The sequence below is a fragment of the Rhipicephalus microplus genome, chromosome 4 (assembly GCF_043290135.1).
Source record: "Rhipicephalus microplus isolate Deutch F79 chromosome 4, USDA_Rmic, whole genome shotgun sequence".
In the NCBI taxonomy this organism is placed as follows: domain Eukaryota; kingdom Metazoa; phylum Arthropoda; class Arachnida; order Ixodida; family Ixodidae; genus Rhipicephalus; species Rhipicephalus microplus.
Window position 1 is genome coordinate 52,938,962 of NC_134703.1, and position 19,546 is coordinate 52,958,507.

At 47.0% G+C, this 19,546-nt stretch overlaps 1 protein-coding gene across 2 annotated transcripts in view; it reads right to left on the minus strand.

Annotated features, from left to right (window-relative positions):
- Positions 1 to 19,546, minus strand: part of LOC119172652 (neural cell adhesion molecule 2) — a 93,953-nt gene that overhangs the window by 18,656 nt on the left and 55,751 nt on the right. For both annotated transcript variants that reach the window (XM_075892757.1, XM_075892758.1), the window contains exons 3-5: positions 15,467 to 15,577; positions 13,935 to 14,141; positions 3,786 to 4,088 (exon numbers count right to left, since the gene is read on the minus strand). In XM_075892757.1, coding sequence (XP_075748872.1) covers positions 3,786 to 4,088; positions 13,935 to 14,141; positions 15,467 to 15,577 — 621 coding nt within the window. The remainder of the gene's footprint in view (positions 1 to 3,785; positions 4,089 to 13,934; positions 14,142 to 15,466; positions 15,578 to 19,546) is intronic.

The window sequence follows — 19,546 nt, forward strand, 5'->3', positions numbered from 1 at the left end:
TTCTAATAACTAGGAAAAAATAAAACTTGCGTTAACGGTGAGAAGTTAATGCATGCCCAATAATTCCGTTATTTAGCAATCACGTAGCAACCAGCTAGAAAAGTTGACCATAGCTAACGCGCTAGCTACCACCAAAGTTCCACAGCTGAGAATTATGCAGATTAACAGTGGGAGGTACAAAGAAGCCCCACGGCACGCCATGTTCAAATCATTTATTAAGTACTCAAGATCCTAAGGTAGGCGGATCGATAATTCAAGAGCGTATGCTAGAATCTCACCCATCGCTTTCTTCTTTCGTGGAAGTATCAGCAAAGTGTACCGTGATAATTGCTGTTGCGCTCATTACTGGCGTAACGTTTCCTTGTTAAAAGATAATTGCGAAAGTGCTATAGAAACAACGCTATACTTGCGGTGTTCTCTCTCAGTCGGATTACAACCGCCGGGATTCTTCGATGACCGTAGAAATACCTCCATCAGCGAGGTTATGTTAATTACTTGAGCTAAGAAAGGAATCGGAGTCCAAGAGATAGAGGTGACTCTAAGCATACATAGCTTACATGAAAAATTGGCGAGAGGCAAATCGGCCTAAGGTGGTCTAATGAAGGCACACGCATGAGCCGTATATGTAAATGCCCAGCTAGGTACTTCAATGTTTCTGCAGGCCCCACAACTCCTAGATTTGTCCTAATGTATACAGCTGAAGACGCATTAATACGCACGTGTACACCACAGTGCTTTGTAGACCTTATACTCCATCACCTGTTGCAAATGTAGGTTCCTGTGAACTCGTGCTAAGCTGCTAATGCTTCGTATTCAATTTGTTCTTTTTTAGCGTTAACTTACAGTTGTGTTTGTCCAGCATGAAGAAAAACAGATATTACTTCTTTGTTCACCTCAAGTAACCCAGAAAATAAGAGCCTTCGTAGCTCGCATTACTGCCAAAATTAAATGCCCGAATGTACTTTCAGTGACTTTGGCAACTGTTCACACAATAGGTTTGACTTCATGCAAGTATTACAGACAAAAAACGCCTTCGCTAGTCGGCCTTTTACGTAACAGCGCACAAAAAACACAGACTCCGAAAGGACAATGCACACGAAACACAAGGATTGATAAAGTTTTGTCAAATAAAAGATGTTCCTGAAGGCGGTACTTAAACAAAGTTACTCTTAGTTTTTATTTAAGAAGAAAGACAAAGATTTTTCTTGTCGCCTATGAGCCCTTGTGTATTCAGTTTCATTGTTGTGTATTACGCAAAGGTAGACAACTTGTCCAATACACTATATACCCTTTTAAAGACAACTTCATTTCAGAAATGTTTGGCTCCAGAGACGTTCAGATGGTCGGAAAGTAGTTTCAGTACGTCAACGAGAAGCCAGGGAATTACGGTAAATTGATCACCATTTGTTGAATTTGCGCACTAATTAAGCAATTTCCAAGAAGCCATTAGCTCTAACGGCAATGCACACACTTGCACTTCACCATTGACTAACTGAAACCTAAAAGAGAAAAAAAAAAGCATACGTCTGATTGGGTACGTACCAATTGTTTTCTGAGGCCATACACCCAATAGCTTTCGAGTGGACTGAATGTTTTTATTAATGCAACAGGCTAAGCCTTTACAAGTCTCTATACTGAGCCATAATCGATGTCATGGCCCCACCTCAGCAGTATCTGGTGTCCTCTCACAATGGCTGTCCAACCTTCATTCAAGTTATTGCTAGTGGTAGTTACGTTGCACCCGTACTTCTTCCGGCGTATCTTATTCACGATTTCGACCAGATATGGCTGCGCGAGATACCACTGTAGCATGGACACTAAAGTGGCTTACGAAATGTTCGATATTCTACATAGATATTATTGACCACAACCGGACGCCTTCTTTTAACCAATTCTCGGTACTAAAAAAGTGGATAGTGCTAGGAATGGAGCTCATCCAGGTATTCGGCGTGGTATGCATTCACGTAGCGTATGTATTCAACTTCAGATGCCTAGAAAAAGTGGGCCCACAAATTATATAAATAATGTAGTTTTTGGAGTGAAATATTGAAGAGAGAACAGGCTGAAGTGAAACAACTACAATAGGCTGGTTAACTGATTGTACCGGACAAGAATGAAGATACACTTTTAAGAGGTATTCTACAGTACGCGGGCGAAATGAATGTGGTATCCTTAAAGATAAAGGTAGGGTGGCAGAAAGAGAGTGGTTGGTAGGACCGGTGAATATTTCTCTTTCTCCATTTTCTCCTGTTTCTTCCTTCGCCTAAGTGCAGAGCAGTTCTAGAGCTGGCCCGCACGACAGATGACAGTCCCTGGTAATCACGCTCCGGATTACAGGTATAGCTATAGATGGCGTATCCATTCCGGTCGTTTGTGGCCGGGAAGCATGACTTGCGCTTTGGCAGAACCTGAAGGCGTCCCTCAAAAAGTGGTTTTCAGATACGCTAATAGATAACGTAATTGCGTCCATTGTGAATGAAGCGTTAGCTGAGCAGTCAAACGAGCAAATGTGGCTCGAGCGTGAATCCCAGAATGTCACAGAATATGGTAAGGAAAGCCCCAGAGAAGAATTTAAAGCTCGATAATTGGTTACAGTACTGAAATATTACTGAAATCGCGCCACGACGACGTGGACGAAGAGAAAAGCTTTCTGGTTTGTCGTCTTTTTCTGTTCGTTGAACTCTTTCAAATATGTTCAAGCAGAGGAAGACCACATCTCCGGTATATCTTCAACCTTTACACTGAATTGAACTGGGTAAACATTTAGGGGCGAAGCTCCTTATGGCATGGCTTGTGCATCCCTCGTAGTACGTAACCACCAGTGGCACATACCCAAAATAAGTATAACATTTGACCTCCAAGGTGGTGCCGGTGAAAGATTTCTTCTGTGCGTTGTTTAACAATAAAAAATAGTGCTCAATGTACATGCCAATGGCTGCTAATGGGGAATGAGAGACAGGAGCATTCGACTTTTAGTCAACGCGCACGCTGCGATCCCCATTAGCAGCCATTGGCATGTTAATTGAGCACTATCGGACAAGAAAGGGTTGCTACATTATACTCGCTGGGTGTAACCTCCTTAGTTTTAGAAAGGTTTAGCGAGCGTTGAGCCGCAGGGCCATGAATGCAATGAACTAGTATATACCATGAATGAATTCGAGGTGGTTAAAGGGGGGAAGCAGATACGAAGCGCAAGCCGTAAGAAATTAAAAGCTGAATCCTCCTGTCTCTCATTTCACATTAGCAGCCACTGGCATGTACATTGAGCACTATCTGAAAGGAAAAGGTTGCTACGTTATACTCGCTGGGCGTAACCTCCTTGGTTTTAGAAAGGTTTAGCGAGCATTGGGCCGCAGTGCCATGAATACAGTGAACTAGTATATACCATGAACTCAAGGTGGTTGAAGGTGGGAAGTAGACCCGAAGCGCAAGTCGTAAGAAAGTGTGCGTGTGCCACCTCTCGTTTAGTCCTTGGAATGTCCACTGAATGGCGGTGCTTCTATATGGGGAATATATGATAAAAAGATGGGAGATGGTGGGACTTGGAGTGTTGAATAGATGGACGAACGGACACACAGACAGATGCATGGATGGACGCATGAACGGACGCAGGGGCGGATGCATGAACGAACGCAGGGACGGGCGCACGAACAGACGCATGGACGGTCACACAGACGGACGCATGGACGGACGAATGCTTCGCCCCACTCTCCATCATTCACTCCGTGGATATGCTGCCATTTTTTTATGAATAATCACTCTCCCGTACAAATACATAGACTCACAGAACACGTCTAGCTTCCATCCCTCTTCGATGGCGCTGCCTTGGATAAACTGGTTCTCGGCCCTGCACGAAAGCACTGCGCCGTTGTCTTCTCTCCTGGGAGTGAAGAGTAGAACGCTCGAGCTGGTTCCTTCGTGGTTGTTGCCGCCCTGATGCTCCTTAGCCGAGAGTAGCTGCTCGTCTCCCTTCCACCACGTAAGCAGTGCTGGAGGACGCGAGCCAGTGGATGAGCAGACCAGCTCCACCGGATGACTCGCCGACAGCGGATGGCGGGGAGGCTGGATTGCCACGTCCAGTGGTATCACTGCATGTGTAATCGATGGACACTGTGTAGAATTTGATGCCCGAGATGTACAGAGCCATATAAGGGCTTCTGCTTTCTTTAAGACGCCCAAGTTTACGCGACCGTTATTGGAAACAGTGAATAACCAGTGCTTTATTGGGCATAAACTTGTATATGTGAGTGCATTGGCTATGAATATTCCTTTTGCTGACCTATTTCTACTTTAATACATTTCTCCCTTCTTCATCGCGTCGTACTCTTGTTAAATAACCCAGCTTTCCATTTCGGGTTCTCCTGATTTTTGACATACCTTCACTATTTCTCTTTTGATGTTGAAGCTTCAAAACTGTAACTGCTGTGATTGTGGTTGATCTATGTGCCTCTACAACGAAAATGTACCTACGATGAACGTATCAAGTTCCCTAAGATTAGACATAAATCAATGAGAGTCTGAAATTGGCAGAGATGAAAAACCGCTTCTGAAAGAGCATCTGAACCGGAAGCGCGACTAAAAGTCAGCTACATAAAAAGATCATGTGGGAAGTAGCAGCTTAAAAAAATGGCAAACGGTAGTAGTCTGTTATAGCTGACCTGTAACAAGATTTCCTCATATAATTACTGTTGATTGCGCAGGCTACAACAAAGCGTCTTAAAACCTGCAAGTTTGTTGTGCAACTTAAAACCATGAATTGGGAAGAAAAAGTATTGCGCTAAATATTACAGATTAACCTAAAGCTTCACAGCCCCATTACATTGCCCGCGCTGTAGTTCTCAGTCATTAGTGATGACTTTGATTTGATTTGATTTGTTGTTTTCTATTTACACACGTCTGTTAAACGGAGATGGGTGAGGGAAAAAAGCCACACCAAGGCGGTTTGAGGGAGACCTCACCCCATTTGTGCAGTATGGCTACTTTAATATAGTTATGGGTGAAGCAGACACGTCTTTCTTCAAATTTGAAGCATTGAAAAACACTCACTTAGGTATTCCTTCATTTTTTCCCTGTTAGCGCACAATGCGGAGTCAGCTTTAGTTGTTTTCATAGCTCTGCTTAATCATTCCATCAAAATCATATTGCCACGTTCCATTTCCCAAGTTTTTGTTATCGTCCGAAAACACCGCACGATTCTCAGCGAAAACCGCGCCTGCAGTTTTCTACTACAGTCCGGAACCTTCTAGAACATTCCGTGGCCGAAGACAGGAAACTTCGTGTTTGGATTAAACTGTTTATTTGGGCGAACCTGTGCCCGGTAAAGGGAAAGTCTAATTACAGCAGCAGTCAAATAGCAGTCTCGGACTGATAGCGGCGAACGCAGCGTCGGCCTTCGATCAACCACTGACAAGCGGCGAAGCGCGTCGGCATTTATACCCTTGCCGTCGAATGTTCTAGCGTTATCGCTGGCGGTGCTGTAGGTTCCAGAACAATCTGTACCGTTCGCACAGTGGGCGTGATCTTATCGAAATGATCTACTACAGTCCGGAACCTTCTCGAAACCTGCAGGCGCGGTTTGCGCCGAGAATCATGTGGTGTTTCGGAACGATAACAAAAACTTGGGAAATGGAACGTGGCATTGCCCCCCTCTGAAAAAAAAAGGCATCGTCCCGATGCTTCAACTAAAGATGAAGGTACAATAATAATGCAAGAAAGTACAATGAATAAATTACAATACAACAATAATACAAAAAACACTGTTTCAGTTTGTTAACGTGCATGAAACGGCTTGAGGCGCGCGACATGGACGACTTCAGGTCGCGATCGGCGTCGTTGAGAGTTCGTGATGCCGTCGGGGACAACCACGTAATCAAGTGGGCCGAGACGTCGAACCACCTTGTACGGTCCGAAGTACCGTCGCAGAAGCTTTTCACTTAGTCCACGTCGGCGTATCGGCGTCCACACCCAAACACGTTCACCCGGCTGGTATTCCACGAAGCGTCGTCGAAGGTTGTAACGGTGGCTGTCGGTCGTCTGTTGATTCTTGATACGGAGACGCGCAAGTTGTCGGGCTTCTTCGGCGCGTTGAAGGTACTCGCTCACATCGAGGTTTTCTTCGTCGGTGACGTTGGGCAACATGGCATCGAGCGTCGTTGCCGGGCTCCTTCCGTAGACCAATTTGTATGGAGATATCTGCGTCGTCTCCGGCACCGCCGTGTTGTATGCGAAGGTCACATACGGAAGAATGGCGTCCCACGTCTTGTGTTCGACATCGACGTACATTGACAGCATGTCGGCGATCGTCTTGTTAAGCCGCTCGGTGAGGCCGTTGGTCTGTGGGTGGTACGCTGTCGTCCGGCGGTGGTTTGTTTGGCTGTATGCCAAGATCACTTGAGTTAAGTCGGCAGTGAATGCCGTTCCTCTGTCGGTGATAAGGACCTCCGGGGCGCCGTGACGTAGGACGATATTTTCAACGAAGAACTTAGCTACCTCGGATGCACTGCCTTTTGGCAGGGCTTTTGTCTCGGCGTAGCGGGTGAGGTAGTCGGTAGCTACCACGATCCACTTGTTTCCGAAAGCCGACGTCGGGAACGGCCCCAGCAGGTCCATACCAATCTGCTGGAAAGGTCGGCAAGGTGGATCGATTGGCTGCAGAAGTCCCGCTGGCCTTGTCGGCGGTGTCTTGCGTCGCTGACAGTCCCGGCATGTCCTCACATAACGAGTGACGTCGGTGGTAAGACGTGGCCAGTAGAAGCTTTCTTGTATCCTCGCGAGCGTGCGGGAAACACCGAGGTGCCCTGCCGTCGGATCGTCGTCCAGGGCCTGCAGGAGTTCTGGTCGCAGAGCTGAAGGCACCACAAGGAGGTACTTAGCCCGAAGCGGTGAAAAGTTTTTCTTTTGTAGAAGACCGTTTCGTAGAAATAACGACGCAAGTGCGCGCTTGAATACCTTCGGGACTTCGGCGGTCCTGCCTTCGAGGTATTCTATTAGGGCCTTAAGTTCCGGGTCGGCCCGCTGTCGTTCAGCGAAGTCGTCGGTAGTTATCGTTCCTAAAAAGTAGTCGTCATCCGGGTCGTCGGGTAGCGGTTGGTCGACAGGCGCGCGAGAGAGACAGTCGGCGTCGGAGTGTTTTTTGCCGGACTTGTAAATGACAGTAATGTCATATTCCTGAAGTCTCAGGCTCCATCGTGCGAGGCGACCTGAAGGGTCCTTCAAGGTGGCTAGCCAACACAATGCGTGGTGGTCGCTCACAACTTTGAAGGGCCTGCCGTAGAGGTAGGGGCGAAATTTCGACGTAGCCCAGATGATGGCGAGGCACTCCTTTTCTGTTGTGGAATAATTTGCTTCTGCTTTGGATAGCGATCGGCTGGCGTAACTAATAACCCTTTCAAGTCCGTCAGCCCTCTGCACAAGAACGGCGCCAAGACCTACGCTGCTTGCGTCAGTATGTATTTCTGTCTCGGCGAATTCATCGAAATGGGCAAGTAACGGAGGCGTCTGGAGGCGATGTTTAAGCTCCTGGAAAGCGTGTTCTTGCGGCGTTTCCCACTTAAACTCCACGTTGGCCTTGGTAAGGTTAGTGAGAGGATCGGCGATGCGGGCGAAGTTTTTCACGAACCGCCTATAATAGGCACACAGGCCCAGAAATCGGCGCACGGCTTTCTTGTCAGTGGGCGGCGGGAAGTTGGCGATGGCGGCTGTTTTCCGTGGATCGGGACGAACTCCAGACTTGCTGATAACGTGCCCCAGAAACAAGAGCTCCTCATACGCAAATCTGCACTTTTCTGGCTTCAGTGTGAGTCCGGAAGTCTTGATGGCTTGAAGTACAGCTTCAAGGCGCCGAAGATGCTCGTCGAAACTCGAGGAAAACACGACGACGTCGTCCAAGTACACAAGGCAAGTCTGCCACTTCAATCCTGCCAGTACTGTATCCATAACGCGTTGAAAAGTTGCAGGCGCTGAGCAAAGGCCGAAGGGCATCACCTTAAACTCGAAGAGGCCGTCCGGTGTTATAAACGCCGTCTTCTCTCGGTCTCTTTCGTCGACTTCGATTTGCCAATAGCCAGTCTTGACGTCCATTGACGAGAAGTACTTGGCGTTATGGAGCCGATCAAGTGCGTCGTCTATTCGTGGGAGAGGATACACGTCCTTTCTTGTGATTTTGTTCAGGCGGCGATAATCGACGCAGAAACGTAGGGTCCCATCCTTTTTCTTCACTAACACCACGGGGGATGCCCACGTACTCTTGGACTGCTGGATAATGTCATCTCGCAGCATTTCATCAACTTGTCTTTTCATGGCCTCACGTTCTCGCGTCGAAACCCTGTACGAACTCTGAAGGAGTGGTCTGGCATTTTCTTCGGTTATGATTCGATGTTTCGTGATTGGGGTCTGCCGAATTTTCGATGACGACGAAAAGCAATCATCGTATTGAAGGAGCAGGGCCTTGAGCTGTTCTTGCTTATCGTTCGGAAGTCTGGGACTGACGTCGAAAGCTATGGGAGGGGCTTGGTTCCTCTGAGCAGGTTCCGCAGAATCGGTGAGGGCGAAAGCACTGGTGGCTTCGACAATTTCTTCGATGTATGCGACCGTTGTTCCTTTGTTCACATGTTTGTACTCATTGCTGAAATTCGTGAGCATAACCGTTGCTTTGCCTCCCCGCAGCTCTGCAATTCCTCTTGCGACGCAAATATTTCGGGTGACCAACAGATGCTGACTGCCTTCAACGACGCCTTCCAAGTCAGGTGATTTAGGAGCGCCGACTGAAATAACGACGCTTGTGCGAGGCGGAATGGTGACTTGTTCTTCCAGCACATTCAAGGCATGGTGTCCTGACGGCGTGCGCGGCGGTATTGCTTCTTCTGTGGATAACGTTATCGACCTTGTTTTTAGGTTGATGACAGCACCATGGAGGCATAAGAAGTCCATGCCAAGGATGACATCTCTCGAGCAACGCTGTAGGACTACGAAGTCTGTAGGATAAACACGGCCGTTAATGGTGACTCTCGCTGTGCAGATTCCTGCAGGCGTTACGAGATGACCTCCGGCTGTGCGGATTTCAGGGCCTTTCCAAGCTGTCCTAACTTTCTTTAACTTTGCGGCGAACGACCCACTGATGACAGAATAGTCGGCTCCAGTATCGACGAGAGCAGTTACACTGTGGCTGTCGATAAGAACGTCGAGGTCGCTAGTTCGCCGTCTCGCGTTACAGTTAGGGCGTGGCGTCGGGTCACGGCTGCGTCGGCTTGTTCCGCTGCTTCCATGTTGCGTCGTCCGGCCACCTTCGGTAAGTGAGCTTTTGCCTTCAGGGCTTTGCCTGGTTGGTGTTGTGTTCAAAAAGCTCCGTCGCGGCGGCGTCGTCGTCGGACGATCTTCGGTAGTTCGTCGCACAGCAACCGCACCTCCATCGGTTGCTGCACTTAGTTTCCCGGATACGGGCTGAGAGACCGGCCCCGCGTTGGGCCAGAGTACTGCCGGAGGTGCGGTGACATGCGGCGGCTGGGCGACGGCGAACGGGAAGGACTTCGTGGTGTCCATTGAGTTCCTGCCAGGTAGTCGGCGATGTCACGTGGCCGATCTCCTGGCTGCGGACGCGGTGCATTGACGGCGAAGCCACGCAGTCCCATCTGTCGGTACTGGCAACGGCGGTATGTGTGCCCGGCCTCGCCGCAGTGGTAGCAGAGCGGGCGGTTGTCAGGTGCACGCCAAACGTCCGTTTTCCTCGGTGCACTGCGCTGGCCCGCTGGCGAACGGTAGGACGTCGGTGGGGGTGGTGGCGGCGGTGGCGTCTGGCGACGGAAGTGCGACGGGGCGGCGTTTTGGCGTGGACGGGGAGGAGCGTTGTGGCGCACTGCAGCGGCGTAGTTCATAGTTTCTGGCTCGGGCGGCGGTGTTTCGGGAATTCGAAGCGATTGCCGGACTTCTTCTCGCACAATGTCGGCAATCGAATCCACTTGAGGCTGCGCCGAAGGCAACAGTTTGCGCAGCTCTTCCCGCACAATCGCTCGGATCGTTTCACGCAGGTCGTCGGAGTCACTGGCTTGAGCAGCAGTGCATTCTGGAGTCAGGCGACGATTATACTGTCTGGTGCGCATGTCCAACGTTTTTTCGATGGTGGTCGCCTCGGATACAAATTCTAGGACGGTGTTCGGTGGATTCCTCATTAGTCCCGCGAAGAGCTCCTGTTTGACCCCTCGCATGAGGAAACGAACTTTCTTTTCCTCTGGCATGTCTGGGTCAGCGTGACGGAATAGGCGGGTCATCTCCTCTGTGAAAATTTCAACCTTTCATTTGGTAGCTGAACCCGGGTCTCGAGTAGAGCAGCGGCCCTCTCTTTGCGAGCGATGCTCGCGAACGTTTGCAGAAATGCGCCACAGAAGACATCCCACGTTCGGAGCGTGGACTCCCGATTCTCTAGCCAGGTCCTTGCGGTGTCTTCCAGGTAGAAGTACACACGACGGAGCTTTTCTTCGTTGTCCCAGTGGTTGAGGGCGGCCACACGGTCGTATGTTTCTAGCCAGGTTTCCGGGTCTTCAAACGATGAGCCATGGAACGTTGGTGGTTCCCTGGATTGATGAATGACGATCGCGGACTGGGACGCTCCGGTTGTCATTGTCGCTGCAGTCGAGGTCATGGTCTTGGTCTTCCGCGCCTTGTCTTGTAGAAGGCCGTACTCCGGTGGGAGACCTTGCTGTCGGCGGCTCGTTCGCTGCTCTTGGTTGGCGTCGGAGTCTTCTCCGCGAATGGGGCTGGGCTCACGGCTTGACGGGGGCGTCCGGTACATGAACGAAGCAGCACCTCCACCAGATGTCACGGAGTCGTGACGTGGCCGAAGACAGGAAACTTCGTGTTTGGATTAAACTGTTTATTTGGGCGAACCTGTGCCCGGTAAAGGGAAAGTCTAATTACAGCAGCAGTCAAATAGCAGTCTCGGACTGATAGCGGCGAAGGCAGCGTCGGCCTTCGATCAACCACTGACAAGCGGCGAAGCGCGTCGGCATTTATACCCTTGCCGTCGAATGTTCTAGCGTTATCGCTGGCGGTGCTGTAGGTTCCAGAACAATCTGTACCGTTCGCACAGTGGGCGTTATCTTATCGAAATGATCTACTACAGTCCGGAACCTTCTCGAAACCTGCAGGCGCGGCTTGCGCCGAGAATCATGTGGTGTTTCGGAACGATAACAAAAACTTAGGAAATGGAACGTGGCAATATGAGTTGAGGGTTTGAGGAACACCGTAAATCTGACTCGTTAAAGGCAGCCAATAATTTAATGAGTGCTGGCAAACAAACGCAGTAATCTCTTAAGGCCTACTAGAACCGCTGTAACCACAAACTCATTTCTAGTATCAAGCTATTCCTAGTTAATGTTGGTCATTATGCTGCATTCCGCTTTCATCTAGCATGGTACGTTCGCACCTAGCTGCTGCCGTTCAGGCGCCACGACGGGCAAGAGAAAGAAAAGGACTTTTGTCGATATCAGGAGTAAAAGTTAGAATGAAGGGTTACTACATAAACTTCTGATTCTTTCTCCTCTTCGTTATCTATCTCGGAGCTACTTTCTAAACCAATGAAAAGTGACGGCACAGCATTGGTCACTGCACGCTTTTTCCCAAGAGAACGCCCTCGCAGGGTTAGCTTACGCATTGGTGAACGGAAAGGAGGGACCGAGGATAGCAAATAAGTGACAGGCTTCGTACAGCTGCTGCCACCATTATCGCGGTACGATGAGTGAGAAGGGATATATGGCAGGGGTCCTAGCCCGCAATAACGCGTTAATTGAAAACTGGCTCTTCGGCGCGTGCTCCGCAATTCGCATTATGACGGAGTGGTCCGGCGCATTTCTAGCCCGATCCCTTCGCGTACCTATCGCCGGTTTTCCCGGAAAGCTCTCACACGGAAGAACACGGCAGGAAAACGGCGAGCTGCTCATCCAAAAGCCTCGGTGGTTGGGAGCTATAACTGCACCCCCAGTAAATGGGTTCGCAGCTATCTGGCGTGAAAGCGCGCGCTTCGACAAGCCAGAGGAGCATGCACTTGCTAAACAGCGATACAATTGAGGTTAACGATGAGATCATGTGTTCCTAAGTACGCCGCACTTATAAAGTTCGATTATACGCATAACTAGCTCACGCCATATTGTATATGTAAGCGTAGTTAGAGCACTTTATGAGAGGTACTTTGTGTTGGTGCCTCTAATTAGAGAACTTCACTATGCTGTGCGAAGCTCAGGACTAAGTTAGGAAAGTTAACGAAGGCTGTCTGAAAAAAAATTGTCACGCACTGCTTTTATGAATTTCATCGCTCATATTGCACTGCTCGCCAAGCTTTTCATGAGCTTTGTTCCAGTGGAATAATCAGATTTTATTATTGTTAACACTGTCAAAGCGTTGGTAAATGAACAGTCTAATGCGCATGTGCGCTTAAAACAAGAATAGAGCTACTTAATTAATGAAATAAAACTTAAACTAACTTCCTTGGCCTGCGCGCAGTTATGGACGCTGATTTTGCACGCTTCCGTTCACAAGTGTAATCTTCATTTTTTATTTCGTTAACAGTAAAAGCCTATCTCACGAGCCTTCTCTCCGCAATTCCTCCAAAAGTGAAAAATCATTAGTGGTCCCTTTCTTCAGTGCTCTAAGCGCATCTCAGTCAGCCTGGTAGCTTGCTTTTATCAACGGTGAGAAATAAGCCAAGAAAAAAAGGGGGCAAGATTGTAGCTGGCTTGCTACAAAACACAGATCTAGCTCATGACTGGGAGAATCACGGAGTTTGCGAGTTTTTTAACATGATAGCGTTTCATGCCAGGGTACACTACGGCTCCGCTGACGTATTTCCGTCACGGATATGACGTTGTGAAATATATGCTACTGCATTGCTAAGAAAAAAAAACGAGACGGAAGTTTTCTGTCGCCTGGCACCGCACCACCAACCTTTCGAATTGCAGAGCGTGGCGTGGCTAACACCACTAGGCCACCGTCAAGCACTGCTCAGACTGCCAACGGCAAGCAAATTATATACACCATATACCGTTCGGCGGCACTCACAGCTTCACAACTTCAGCGCGTTTTCGTAAGCAATGGTGAAATGGCGCGATGTCCTCGCCGTGAGATTGGCAGGCTCATAAGGCCGTCGCCTCCCTTCCTCCACGATTATCGAGTTTCGATGAGCGCCGGGTCTCTCCTGCGCGCGTGCTTATCGGACTCATGATTATGGAGAGCATGAAGGTCACTTCACTCAATGCCGCGGCCGCGTTTACAAAAAGAACACGCAGTTGACATAAAGTAAGAATTCTGACTTTTCGTGCTTGTCCTGCGTATACCTGTGTGTTCGTTTTGTGCATGTTTCTTTCTGCTTGAAACACGCGCTTCAAAAGTCGAGTTGTGACAGTTGTGTGTCCGCGCTCGTCATGTGTATGCTAATTTCGTGCGTGCTTCCTGCAAGAGGTGTACACTCGAAGTTTTGAGCTGCTTGCTGTTCTTCGCGTGACATTGGAATTTGTTGCTGTAGCATTGATTCATTTGCCTTTGTCACAAAACAGTGCACAATAAACGCTCAACTACCTCTGTGAAAACATGTTTCAGTTTCGTGTTATACCGATTGCTGAAAAGAAAAAAAAAACAGGGATTAGCGACGTTTTCTTCTCTAATCTCTCTGCAGCTTGCATTTCTACTTCCCTCTAGCTATTATTGTTCTCTTTGAATATGTTGTTTGCTTATTGAGCCTAACTGCGTGTTAAACATGTTAGTTTACGCTCAGAGCTCATACGCAGGCTGCATTCGGGATTATGAGTAATTAGCGCCGCTGCCCATATGTATCTCTCTTTACCAACTAGCCACTTTATTTCATCAACTGACATACACAAATATATATTAAGATATCCTAATGCATTCCAGTGACGAAAGAGGTGAGAATATAAATGGTATGCGATACTCACAGTTCATATCCAAGGTTATCGTTCTTGACACTGCCACAGTAACGTTGTTATTTGCCGCCTGACAGGTGAGCACGCTGAGAAAGTCCGAGCGCTTGAGTTCGCCGATCTCAAGCCAATTGCGAGCGACAGTGCCGTCTCCTACAAAGCTGAAGTTCGAGTCCACCAGCCGCTTGTCACGCCACCAGGTGACAACAGGACGAGGCTTTCCTGTGATATGTACAATGGTAATTGCGTTCGTGTGTATAAAACGACAAGATATACAAATATCGCATTCGAATTGTTTTTTTTTTGTTGAATGAGGCATTTGCGAATATGCAGCTTAAGTGCGCGGCCTCTGTACTGTAATGTAGAGATGGGAAGAAAACAAACTCGTGGGTTTCAGTGACCTGGTACATAGCATTTACTTGTTTCTCAGTAACGATAAATTTGCGAGTACATTGTCTACTACGTCTGTTTCTTATTATTACAGCCTTTCTTTTGTGTTTTTGTTAATCAACAAATTCAAGTGATCGTCTTTGATGAACTGGTGACATGTTGAAAGTTAATCTTACAGTAACATCACCGAGAGAAACTTGTGGATTAAACCTAAATAATCGCGAAGAAAAAGCCAATCATTAAATGTATCCTGGCACAAACATTCAAGTGTGGTAATTTTTGCCGCATTATATTGATGGATTTCTAAACGTCGTATAACAACACATCGCTTGCTGCAGCTTGTGGCAGAAAACTACAGTATGCTTATTACCGACCAGTCCTAGTGTCGGTTTGGGACGACAAGCCGTGATGTGCTACTAACGCCATCTAGCGTGTGAAAGGGGCACAGAATTGTGATGCACTCAGTCTTGCTTGCGTCATCTGCTCCTGTTATTTTGCATGCGGCATCTGTAGCTCGATTTCATCATCGTCGTCGTTGTCGTCATCACCGAAGCTTCAACACATCTGTGGAAGCTTCAGGTAAGTCTACAGGTAAATGGAAGTTGATATCCGTATAAGTGCGACAATCGATTCCGCTGGCTATCTCAGCCATGAAGCTTTGAGTCGGTACCGCTTTAGAAAACCTGAATAAATCTGTCATCTTATGCAGGAAGTGGACTAAGCGGCATTTGGTATAACCTTCCAAAGGTACAAATGAGGTGTCTAATAAAAATAACACACAAGACATCAAACTGAATCACTCTTTCAACTTTTCCACAATTGCTTTTCCTCCTCAACTGTGATGCTTACAAAAAGAAAAGTGAGGGAAACAACATCAGTAGAAAAGAGGCGGCTGCAAAGTTGTTGCTGTCACGTTTGCAACAAGTGCGCCATCTTTCGAAGGACTTTTTGGGACGTTTTTTTAGAAAAGGACTGATTTTAAAGCCAACGCCAGGGAGCCAAATGACGTTGATCAGTTTATAAACCAAGGTAATAATGGTAATAGGAGATATGAAGGAAGTGACATCAGGTTGTGGAGAAGAAAAGCGAGAGAATATTTAAAATTGATATATAAAGAGAATGATGTCTTGTATTTTTTTTTAATCGTTTCTACTAACCTCCCTCCACCTCGCAAAGAAGCCTAAGGTTTCGTCCTTCGCTGAAGCGGCCGACGAGGCCTTCCAGCTTGCGTCCGTCTTCGTCCATTATAATAGGATCACCTGGAGGCACTGCATGAAAGAATAGTGACCATTTTTTCGTGTTATCGTACCCCCTCCCCCATGATAAATATGTTTACTCAAGTGACAGTTAACATGAGGAACTAGAGGGCACACTGAGCTAAATCAGACCTCACGTTGTGGAACCACGCGATAACGTGCACGGTAGACGTGTACCTTATAATTCACTGATACGGCATGCTTATGTGTTAAAAAGGTTGGCACAGTAATTCATGCTTCACTTGAACCTCATTACGCACTACCGTTTTTCCCGACAATGATGACGGGGAGAAACATATCAACAAAAAATTATATTCTTTTTCGTGATTAAGTGCAAATATAGGCTTCAATTGCAGGAAACAAATTATGAATATGAGCCACGCGATTCCTGAATGCTATGGAGTCAACGCATGTCGCATGCGTTAAATTGCGCTATAAAACTTTTTTGATCACATCAAACGTAGCAAACTGATATAATTTTTTGTATTACAGCAGTGTTTATGAAAATACTAAGCAAGCAAATCTCATTTAAAAGTATGGGCACTTGCAGCCACAGCATTCTTGTAGTTTATCAAGAGATAAGTGGCCACTTAAGGAGACATCTGTGGAATCGCTATGAAATAACATATTCATTATTTGCGGGTTTGGCGTCTTCAAACGATCATATTACGGTAATTTACCATCGTGGAGGGTTCCGGGAACATCGGCTACTTGGTGTTCTTTGACGCATTCGCCTAAACCTAAATGCGTGGTTCTGTGGCTGTTTGCCTCCGTGAAAATGTCGCTGCCGCAGCAGCGATTGGATCACATGATCTTCGAATCAACAACTAGTCGAGCACTGTAATTACTAATCACTATGTTGGATAATAAGAAACAACAGAAAAAGCAACAAATGCGGCATAACAATGTTTTTATGCGTTAGTGCGGATTAACGTATCTTCAAGGTAATACCAGAGCTTATGTTGTCGAACGTTTAGCATATCATGAACTGACATGGTAGGACACTTGTTTTGAAAATATTCACATGATCAAACGAACGGTACAAGTTCTATCCTTCCCCTGTCGCTTCGTGCAACACTCACAATAATACTGCTTCCACTTTCTCTCGTTCCATGTTTCTGACAGAAATCATGCCTCGTTTGAAACGTTCCTCTGGCCTTGTTCAGGCTAACACTGCCATACGTTACCACAACCATTGTGCATGGCGTCGAGCCAGAGTGCGTGTAGAGTTTCGCACCTGTCTAAGTGCGCCTGACAGCGACATATATCATCCGACACGCAAAGCAGTCTGCGTGTCTCCACAATGTGAGGAAAGTCCCGCGTTCTTCTCACTACGCAGAAGAGTTTTGTCTGTTCTGGTACACACGATGACAGATGCTCTCTCGCAGGCAGGCGCAGGAGAACTTCTCCGCCACAGCGCGTTTCGTGGTTCCTAAACAAACGCGCCTTAAACGTAAGTCATCGGTTTCGCATAGCAGCTGGCGTCATCTTGCAAAGTGTCAACGCGATGACAGAGAGGTTCGCGCGCACGTCCCGAAGTCAACTTGCGGATTATTTGTAAGCAGGTTTAGTAAAAGCTGTAGCAGGCAGCAAAACTGTTATGTTAACTATTTTAATTTTTTGAATCAGACAAGGAAATCGTACCTGCTCAATTTCACGCTGCGCAGGCAACTCTTACATGCAATTTTTCTCAGATCAAAACACTGCCAGAGACATAATACAAAGAGAAGGAACCTAGTGTTGCAGAAAAAAAAATATGGTCGACGTAAAAGACGCATGCTGTGACAGTTGGTGTTCTTTTTTTTTTTGAAATCGAAATAAACACGCGTGCTTCAGCGTTTTGTGTATGTGTATTTTATGTCGCTCAAACAAGCAAATATTAAGCACTGTGGAAGATCTCTCCATGCACTCTATGGCGGTGACATGTTTTGGTTTATGTACCCACCCCGAAGGCACGAATATTAAAAAATGCATATTTTGGTTTGAGCGACCGTACGATCCCTCACAATGGTGAAATTTGTACTATGTCTCCACACTCGTATCTCTCTGTGCTCGGTTTATTGTGTATGCAGCTAAATGTGGGTGAACAAATGTGCACATCAGCTAAGACAAAAAAAGTGTCATAAAAGTACCTCTAGCACATCTCGTAAAAAAAAAAACGACGCAGCGTATAACTCGTTGTTACAACTTGAAAACGTTCGAATGGGGTCTACCGGTAGTCGAGGTTTTATGAAGGGGAAGAAAAAGCTCGCCAAAATATCGTGCCTTTTGAATATAATTTGTGTTTATGGTAGTTCTTAAAAATTGTCGCAAGAGAAATTTGCAGCCCTTCGAAAACAGTAGCGAACCAGCAGGCCCAACACGAGCACAATTCATTTTCGATCCCTCAATATAACGCTATAGCACTGGAAAACTACGATGCGTATAAAGCAGTGTCGCAGAATTATTATATAGTAAGTCTACGCGGAACATTCATCACGGTGCTTCAAAAACTGCCATGGCAACGAACCTGTAAAACAAAATTATTCCCCGCTTTTTCGCTTTGTGTTTTCAGAATGAGCGATACCTTAGCTTCGACCGGCATGTTGAACTTCTTCGCGTAAGTCCGAACAGATTTCTACACAAAATCAAATTTTTTACATATTTATATAAGGCAGGGAATAGCGAAAAGTTTAAAATTCAAGTTGCGGTTTCCGGAGTGGCTTTGCGAAAAATAGAAAAAAAAAGTGAAAACAAAAACTAGAAAGGTCAAACTGGTACAAGTAAGTGGTTTAGTAAGCCCAACAGAGGTGAAGAAAAAAGTTAATGAACATCTCTCTCGGAAACGACAGCTTCGGGAAAAAAAAACAGACATGGCGCAAAGACTACGGGGACAAAGTGAAGAAATGAACTGACAGACACGGGCGCCAATTTCTAACTGTTTAGCAGCAGAAACCACGCCTATCTCAAAGACTGCCAAGCAAAGTAGTCTCATATCAGATATAAACACGTAGAAACGCACGTAAGTCATCATGAGCCCCTAAAATAAAGTCAGAGCGTGCACCGGAAGCTGTACTGAATGGAACTGCAAGAAATATGCCAGTGCACATTACAAGTGTCAACCCTAGTGTGAAGCCGAATTGGCAGCACACAATTCAAACAACCTGAATACACACTATCTATCAAAAAAAAAAAACATAGCATATCCGCGGAGTACATGATGATGAGTAAGGTGAAGCATCCATCAGACCGTCTGCGCTTCCATCGTCCGTTCGTTCTTGATTTCATCCTTCCGTCCGTCCAACCGTCCGTGCATGCGTCCGTCCAAGCGTCCGTTCCTCTGTGCGTCCGCCCGTGTGTCCATGCGTCCATTCGCCATGTGCCCATCCGTGCATCCGTCCTTCCTTGCATCGGTCTGTCTGTTCATCCGTCCGTACATCTAGTGAACATTCCAAGTACCGCCATCTCGCATCATTTCATCATATATCGACGATACATAAATACCGCCATCCAGTGGACATTCCAAGGACTAAACGAGAGGTGGCACAGCAGGCGAAGCGGCACGCGCGCACTCTCTTACAGCCTGCGCTTCATGTCTAGTTCTCACCTTCACCGCCGCTAGCTCATGGCACTGCGGCCTATCTCTCGCTAAACCTTGCTAAAACCAAGAAGATTACACCCAGCGAGTTTAACATGGCAACGTTTTCTGGTCAGATAGTGCTCAAAGTGCGTCCTTCTGTTACTATCTTTTTTTAATAAGCATCAAATTCAAGAAAACTTTTATTGGAGATCCAGTCACCAATAATAGCTTCAGTATATTGTTTCAGCAGAAACAACTATCTTTTTATTGATGATTAGCGGGCGCGGATTTCCTCCTCAATTCAAAAGAATGTGTGTGAGCCGCTCCTCTAGTTTGGCAGTGGAGGTGGCTGCCTACTACTACTACTACTACTACTACTACTACTACTACTACATCGCGGACGCATGACCCACGGCTTAAAG